The sequence below is a fragment of the Wyeomyia smithii genome, chromosome 2 (assembly GCF_029784165.1).
Source record: "Wyeomyia smithii strain HCP4-BCI-WySm-NY-G18 chromosome 2, ASM2978416v1, whole genome shotgun sequence".
NCBI lineage: Eukaryota > Metazoa > Arthropoda > Insecta > Diptera > Culicidae > Wyeomyia > Wyeomyia smithii.
Window position 1 is genome coordinate 278,637,993 of NC_073695.1, and position 9,268 is coordinate 278,647,260.

The following is a 9,268-nucleotide window of genomic DNA, read 5'->3' on the forward strand; positions in this document are numbered from 1 at the left end:
CACCAGTCTGCGAAGATATCGATGATCTGCTGCAGCTTTCGGCAATCGTCTAGTGTCTTCACCAGCCAATAAATTTTGAAGTCATCGGCGTAGACTAACCTGCAACCTTGAGGAACAGCATGACAGACGTCGTTGAAGAATAATGAGAATAGCAATGGCCCCAGGTTGCTTCCTTGGGGGACACCGGAGTTGTTGCTGAACGGAGCTGACTCGGAAGTTCCTATTTTGACTCTCAGTTGTCGATTAGTCAAATACGACTCTATCCATTTAGTGACATTCGTTACCACGCCTAGACGGTCCAGTTTTGCTAACAGAATTCGATGGTTAACTTTGTCGAATGCTGACTTTAGGTCGGTGTAGACTGTATCGATCTGAAATCCCTGTTCCATTGACTTTAGACACAAAGAAGTAAACTGCACCAAATTTGTCGCTGTCGATCTCCCCGGAAAAAATCCATGTTGGTCCTGGGAAATATATGATTTTGCTGACCGAAACAATTCATCGCCAACAAGGATCTCAAACAGTTTGGATCCTGCACTTAGCGAAGTCACACCACGGTAGTTTGCTACATCACGCTTATCCCCCTTTTTGAACGCCGGAAACATAATGGATTTTTTCCACCTCTCCGGAAATACCGCCTGTGCAAGCGACTTATTGAAAATGGAGCGCAGCGGACCGCAGATGGCCCGGGCGCATTTGATAAGAACTATCGCAGGAATTCCATCCGGTCCGGGTCTAGTAGATGATTTCAGTTTTCTGACACCATTCATGACATCCTCGTCCGAGAACTCACTGATGTTCATACTTAGAGCTCCTCTTGGTACGTCCCTAATGGCCAAATCAGTCTGATCCTGACTAACTGTCGTTTCATCGAATGCTCTGGAGAATTGTTTAGCGAATAGGTTGCATATGCCGTCTGCGTCTGTCGAATTTTCATCTCCCAAAAACATGCTTGACGGTAAACCTGCTTCTTTCCGCTTTTCGCTTACAAAAGTCCAAAAGCGCTTGGGAAACTTTTTCAGTGCACTCTGCTTTCGTGTTACATAACGAGCATATAGCCCGCGGTTATAACTTTTGTACTTAGAACTGGCGTAGTGAAACCTTCTTTTGGTGACCAAGTTACGATTGTTGGAAAACTTTTTAAGAGCGTTGGCGCGTTTACGTTTCAGGTATCTAAGATAGTTATTAGACCAGGGCGGGCTTGGGCGAGGGCGACAGACGGGAACATGCTCTGTAAAAGTATAGTCACTAGTTGTCGACACACTTCTCAACAAGCTTCCACAGCTTGGTTACGAGGTCATTGGATACGCCGATGACATCGTCCTCATCGTCAGAGGTAAAGATGACGCAACTCTGTCGAGCCGAATGCAAACGGCTCTGAATACTACCATGTCATGGTGTTTACAGGAGGGTCTAAACATAAACCCCTTAAAAACAGTCCTAATTCCATTCGGCAGACGAAGGACGAACTCCATCACTCCTCCAATACTGAATGGAGTTAGACTGGGCTTCAGCAATGAAGTCAAATATCTCGGAATTATTCTGGAGAAGAAACTGAACTGGTCTGCACAACTGGATCATGCCGCTAAGAAAGCGATCTCAGCGATCTGGGCCTGCAGAACTCTGTTCGGTAAGACCTGGGGACTGAAACCAGACTTGGCACTCTGGTCTTACAAGACCATTTCCCGACCAAGAATCACCTATGCTGCCCTAGTGTGGTGGCCTAAGGTGAACGAAGTGACTGCGCAAGCCAAACTCAAAAAAGTTCAAAGACTTGCATGTCTTTCGGTTACCAGCGCTATGCGAACAACTCCAACTGCAGCCATGGAAGCTATGCTTTGCCTACTACCTCTACATCTTCATGTGAAAAAGGAAGCAGAGCTTGGCGCTCTAAGGTTGCAAAGGAGGAAAACTATACTTGAAGGGGACCAAATCGGCCACCTTCACATACTTAGGGAGTTCAAACTAACTCCGCTATTAACCACAGTCTCCGACTGGATGGACGTTAGGACCAACATGGATATTCCATATACAGTGATTGAAACAAACCGCTCTATGTGGAACAATGGAGGGCCTAATCTTCCACCTGGCATCGTCAGTTTTTATACGGACGGCTCGAAAATGGGATCCCTAACGGGATCTGGTATATACGGACCCGGTATCAGGGAAACGTTTTTCCTGGGAAAATGGCTCACCGTTTTTCAAGCAGAGGTATATGCCATATATATCTGCGCAAAAATATGTCTGCAACGCAACTACAGACATGCGAAAATTGGTATATTCTCGGACAGTCAAGCAGCACTACTAGCACTTAAGTCCGTCAAATGCGCTTCCAAACTTGTTTGGGAATGCATTGAAACTCTACGGGAACTTTCCCGACAGAATTCAGTTTTTTTGTTTTGGGTGCCCGGACACTGCGGAGTCGAGGGTAATGAACACGCTGACTACCTAGCAAGACAGGGATCAGCTCAGCGGTTTACTGGCCCCGAGCCGTTTCTGGGTACGTCCATTTCCGCTATCAAAAGCGAACTACTAACTTGGGAAGGGCTAGAAATAGTATCCCAATGGCAACAGGCACAGGGCTGTAGACAAGCTAAACAGTTTATCTATCCGAACCCTGGAACCGCCAGAAAGCTACTTAGTTTAAATCGTAGTGACCTACGGATAATCACGGGACTCCTCACCGGACACTGTCCCGCTTTTTATCATTTAAAGAAAACCGGCGTAGTGTTGAACGACACCTGCCGATTTTGCAAATCTGAACCAGAGAGTTCAGAGCATTTGTTTTGCTCTTGCGACGCTCTTGCTTCCTCTAGGTACAACTTCTTAGGAAGCTACCTTCTAACTCCATACCAAGTGTGGAGCTCTAATCCCAAACAGGTAATTAGTTTCATCAACTATGTTGTACCTAATTGGGGTACAAGTTTACAACAAAACAGTTCTACTCCATCAATGAGTACGAGCAATCCGTAACCTGTGCACAGCAATCGGGGCCCGCCACAAAAGACAATCAGCAAGAATGTCGCAGTGGCATTTCAGTACCCAGTGCCCTTCAGGCATACAGAGTAGAAGGTTATGCTGGTGGGACCATGTTAGTGTTTTTTAGAATAGGCGAATGCTACTGAACGAAACGATCACTGGGGATCGGTATGTATTCCAATTGATGTGATTGAGCTAAATACTGCGCGAAAAATGTCAACATTATGAGCGAAGTCAAGAAAAAGTGATTCTACTACATGACAACGCTCGGTCTCATACTGCCAAATTAATTTACATGGACCAAATTGATTTAAATGGGCCAAATTAATTCAGATGGGAGGTCCTACCTCACCTTTGATTGATACTTGCTTATTTTCAAATAGTACATTAGTTCAAGCAGTTGTGCTAAAAGATCTCTCGATTGGCAGAGGTTTCATCAATATATCGAAATAATTAATGAGTGTGTCAAAACTATTATTGTTTAACGGTTTTTTGCACAGGGCATAAACGTTATGCATACAAAGAATCGGTAACATAATAGACCATTTATTTCACCATCCACTGCTGCAACCCCATCGTTCAACGCACTGCCGTAACTCGTAACGCAACGAAACGCATTTTGACTCCTCTCTCGATGGCCTTGAACAAAATTGATATTTTATTTCCCCTCCATCATCCGATCGAGCCGGCAGCAGTGATCTGCCGAACTGCCCATTTGCTAAGGCGTCAAGTGCGAATCGATTAGAAAAGGCCTACGAGCCGGGGCAAACCAGTGCAGAAAAAAGGCAATTTTCAAATTACGAATTACATGTGCCACACGGTTCGCGGACGGATGGACCGCCACCGGTGTGTGTGTGTGAGCAATGCTTTTTTTTGTCTCGGTTGCAATTAATTTCGCTCGATTTGACTTAGAACGAAACTTTGAATTCAATCGTCATTGATGGTCGAAACAAAGTAGAGGGCATATAAAAAAGGCATGCGTTCTGAGAAAAAAATATTAGTCTACAGACAGCTTTCTACCAAACCAGCAGCTTTTGTGTTTCAGGAGATCTAACATGTTTAAGGTGAGTTGAGTGGTTCGCAGTTTTCCGATCTCACTGTTCTAACGTTTTGCATTATTCATGTCATAGATCATTGTTTTGATTGCCTGTTTGGCCGTAGCTGCCTCTGCGCAGTTTTACTCGGGAGATTTCCACCATGTGGAACATAAAGAGCATTACGACCATCCCAAGTACAAGTACGAATACGGCGTCAAGGATGGCCACACTGGGGACCACAAAGGCCACTGGGAACACCGCGACGGAGACGTTGTCAAAGGAGGATACACTCTGGATGAGGCTGATGGCACTCACCGCGAGGTCGAATACAAATCTGATCACCATAATGGCTTCCAAGCTCACGTCAAACGTCTCGGACATGCCCATCACCCACACGGTGAAAGCTACTCCAACATCGACCAGCATCACTAAACATCACCGTTCTAAGTTATTCACTAAACGTAAGTCATCAGCAATGTTCCTAAGCCCACTGTTCCTTCCCTGTTGTTAGCTTAATTTTATCCCCACAGTTTCAAAGCGAATAGCCAAATTAATAAATTATTATTTTCCGCATTTCATGTCAGTTATCGCTTGTTGTTGATGATCATTGCCCGGTTCACAATAAATTCCCATGACATATATACATATTCACATCTGTCAGCTCGTCAAATTACCTTGCTAACACCGATTGAGATAGGAATATCAGAAACTTTCCTCCTTTTGCCAAAGTCATTTGTGTCATTCATTCACTAGCTTCATACAGCGTTCTATAATCTTTAATATTTAATCTCATTAATAAAATTGACATACATAAATCTCTCACGAATTTGTCAAAAATGTGCTCCCCTTGGTGGCCCCATTCCCTTTCGGGTACGGATCAGAACGGACGTCCATCGGTGGCAATATCAGACATCGTATTTGAAACCGAACCCGGATCACTCGGTGCGGAATGCTGTGTCGGCTCGGCATTATGCTTGGCCCTGGCTTAGAGACCAGTCGAGCGAACGATCCGGCGATCTGGAAGCTCCGAAGCACACATTGCTGGTGCGGCGCGCGGAATATTTCAAAGATGAGGACTTGTCGGTTGTGCGTAAGCCTCAGAGCGATACTTCGACTGGTTGCTCATGATCTCGAGCGCGCCAGCCTGACAGCCTGAGACTCGCTGGAATGTGCTGGAAGATGGATGAAAAGTCGTCTGGCACTCTGGCCGTAGTTGATTGGCATTCGTCACTGCTGTCTGTCGAAGGTGTTTCTCTGTAACTGGGAAATTGAGGTGACAAGACTGGTTAGTCTGAATCAAAAATTGATCATTCAACGATAGATAATCTGGACATTGATTTCAAACATCGAACGCAGTATTTTGCCATAAATAAAACCCTAGCATTGGCTCAAACTGGAGTCCTAAGAAAACTTGCCAATGCTATCTAATCTTGTACCACCCAAAAACCCACTTAGAAATCATCATTAAAAGAGCGAAGACAAGATTTAGGTGAGAGTCTGAAACTCGGCGGAGACGGATTCCCATAAATTTTCCTCCGTTGTCGTATCTCTCAGTGCACGCAGAATCCTCCTAGTCCCGGGTGCCGGCATGAAAACCACATTTGACCGCTTGCTGCAGTCTTGTTGCAACCAGAAACTCATCACCGTTGGTAACAACCCAGTGTTGTAGCGCCGATAAGAGTTATTTATTTTTATGATCTTCTAATATCACAGCCCACAAGCAAGAAGAGAAAAGAATCGTTGCTTTTGACGTGACATGAATCACTGGAAACTGGAGGCAGAGGGCAGGGGGGAGTTATAACGAGCAGTCGAAAATGAGCTGCGGAATCAAAACAGAGTGAAAGGAAAGAATCAAAACAGACTAAAAAAAAGAACCAGGCGACGAACCTGCGCCGGACGTCGCCCTGCTAGTGCAAGAGGCGGAGGTGATGGCGGCTGGTGGCTGTCAAGAGTTATGGCAGTTCTCGTTTAGATTGGAACATAAATTTTCGGGTGAAACAGGTACCCGTCAACGGGCGATTCTTTTTCTAATCGAAGCGAGATGGGGAAGAATGATCGAAAAACTAACAGGCCCATAAAAGTAAATTAAAGGAACCGATTTTTAGGGGAAGAAAGAATTTTGTGCAGTAAGACAAAAGGAGGGAAAGAAACGAAAAAGGACCTGCGCTGGGTGAGGTGAAATCGGACCCTGTAGGTGAATGCGCATCGTCATCGTTCTACCGGTGTGATGGTGTTTTAGAAAGAACCTGTAAGTCTGAGTTGAGGTCGATGATGTGTCTTCTTAGTTAGCGTAATAAAATCTGGTGGTCTTATTTCCTATAATTAGATTCATGTTATAACAAAGCAGTGAAAAAGAATGCAATGAATGATGTGACTTACAACGTTTTCCAAATCTTCATTGAATCGTTTCTTTCCCGTTATCCTAGGTGTTCTACTAAATTGTTCTCGGTATGGTGCTTAGAATATTTTGACTGAATTCTGAGAATTATAGTGAAATATAGCATACCTGGGTGATGTTCTAAGAATCACAATCAATACAGAAGATAATTTCCATCGAGATAAGTGAGGGTAATTATAAGTTGTATTATTAGAAAATCATATTGAAATACAATTCCTCGGGTTTCTAACTAACGAGAGACAACAAATAGTTTCACTTTTCAAGAACAAAATTATGATATTAAAAAGGTGACACCTAAAATTGCAACACCCGGTTTGAATACTGCAACACCCCCTGAAAAGTTCAGCATCATCTGAAACATGCAGATATGACGTCGATTCAAGAATCTCTGATCGATTCGTAGCAAACGTAAAGTTTAATAAAGATTCATTCTTGCTCTAGAGTTCAATCGGACAAAGTTTATTTCAAAATATCACAAAACTACTCCGCTACATGGCGTTATTGAGCAAGAAATTCTTCGTACTTTGTCTTTAGCTTATCTCACGATTCCAACCTTCTAGAAAGTTGCGGTCTTTAGCAAAGCTACACAAAAGGTCTAGGGCTTTTGGTTGAAGGATGAAGTGAAAGATTTTTCCCCACGGGGTGGTAGTTTGCACGCAACAAATTGATAAATATGCACTGCACACTGTTTCCAAAGCTGCAAAAAAGTGATCGAAATTATTTTGACCCAAATAAAAAAAGATTTTATAGCCACAGTGCCTTCAGGGAAGTTGATCCATTAATTTTTCTCCATTTTAAAGAAGTTAAAATTTTGTGATTAATCCACTTAACAGTGAAAAGCTAATTTTACTTCTTCCATTTTTGCATAAAAAAATTCACTTTGTTCAGCAAAGTTGTTGCACATTTTATAAGAAACAACTTTGACAAAGGTATTATACTTCTATCTGCCTTTTTAAATGGACTTTTGTGGAGTTTTCTACAAATTGCCACTAAAAATCATTTATTTTAATATAACATTTAGTAGTGATTTTCTACAATTTTTCACTGTTCTAAATTGATGTTTGTTATCACAAAACAAACAATTTCATCAAAGAAAGTTTATTTTTATATCTTATATTTCATTGGTTATTGACGATTTTTATTGAAACAATGCACTCATCTACTAACAGATATCTTTGAAACCTGCAAATATCTGCAAACTAAACCATTTCTATATTTGAGTAAGAGTAAAACATCATTTAATCCAGATATAGGCATTTGTCTCTCACTGTCTCCTGTGCAGATATTTGTAAATAAATAGGTGCATTATTTTAATAAAAATCTTTAATAACTAAATAAACATATGAGATAAAAATAAACTTCATTCGGTGAGCTTGTGTGTTTTATGATATTTGACAACATTGTAGAACATATTTTTTTTTTAGAAAATCACTATAAAAAGTTATTTGTATTTGTATTTGTATTTGTATTTTGGTCGATTCATCTGACAATTTTGATATTATCTACATGAAAATCTTAAATCTAAAACTATTGCAACATCCCAGACCTTGAGATTATTTTGCCAAAAGCACGTGAGGAAACATTTCCGAAATCGAATAAATCTTCGACCAACGAGAAGGTACGGATGCATGACGTCAGTGGTTCAAAAAAGCCGTACAAGGTCCGATGAGACCTAGTTGTCAGTAAGTTTGACGAACGAAGCAGTCTACTTGGTGCTCGAAAATCAAGGTGAAAAAGCAAAACCGGGGCATCAAGTTCATTGTTCAGCAGCTTGGCTATGAAGGTAGCTTGTTGAATCTTTCGCCGACTCTCCAGTGTATCCAAATCCAACAGCTTACAACGGTCTTCGTAGCAGGAAAGATTATTGGGTCTACTCCAGGGTAAATGTCTCAGAGCGATACGAACAAACCTTCGTTGAACGCGTTCTATTCTGTTTTTCCAGTATAGGTTATAAGGATTCCAGATGATGCAGGCATTTTCAAGGATTGGCCGAACTAATGCACAGTACAATGCTTTCAAGCAGTATGGATCTGTAAAGTCTCGAGCAATTTTGGTGATGAAACCAAGTTGTTTCGAGGCTTTGGATATAACAGCAGTATAATGTTGATTGAAAGTGAGCTTATGATCCAACAAAACTCCAAGATCGCTGATCTGATCTACGCGTTCGAGAACACATCCATTTATTTGGTAATTAAAAGAAATGGGCACATGACAACGATGGAATGTTATGACCATACATTTAGCGATGCTTATTGTGAGCTTGTTTTTGTTACACCATTCAGCAAATGTGTCCAACAGTGCTTGCAAGCGTTGGCAGTCCTGGACAGAATTCACAACAAGGTAGATCTTCAGATCGTCGGCATATACCAATACGCACCCGGCTCCTAGCAAAATGACAATGTCATTGAAGTATAAAGCAAAAAGCAATGGACCAAGATTGCTGCCCTGAGGTACTCCGGAAGTGTTGCTAAATGGCCGTGAAACTGCGGAATCCAGCTTAATACTCAAGGTGCGGCCTAAAAGATACGAGCTCAGCCAAGAAGTTAGTCTCTCAGACATACCGAGCTTAGAAAGCTTATGTTACATACTTTTTTCGGAGATATTGTTTGTTTCGTTGTAGCAAACAATTTTGTAGAACATTCAAAAATTGTATAAAATCACTATTAAAAATTAAACAGCATAAAAAGATTTTTAGTAGTAATCTATTGAAAACTCCACAAAAGTCCATTCAAATAGATAGATGGAAGTATGATGTCTTCCACAAAATTTTTTCTTAAAAATTTGCAACAACTTTGCTGAACAAAGAGAATTTTCTTATTCCAAAAAATGAGAAAAGTAAAATTCGTTTCTTACT

The 9,268-nt window shown here is 41.7% G+C and overlaps 1 protein-coding gene across 1 annotated transcript; it reads left to right on the forward strand.

The window, feature by feature from the left end:
• The first annotated feature begins 4,034 nt into the window (after positions 1-4,034).
• On the forward strand, positions 4,035-4,448 carry LOC129723015 (cuticle protein 19-like). The gene is made up of 2 exons (XM_055676937.1): positions 4,035-4,043; positions 4,110-4,448. Exons 1-2 carry the CDS (start codon positions 4,035-4,037, stop codon positions 4,446-4,448), a joined length of 348 nt encoding a protein of 115 aa, XP_055532912.1.
• Positions 4,449-9,268: the final 4,820 nt, after the last annotated feature.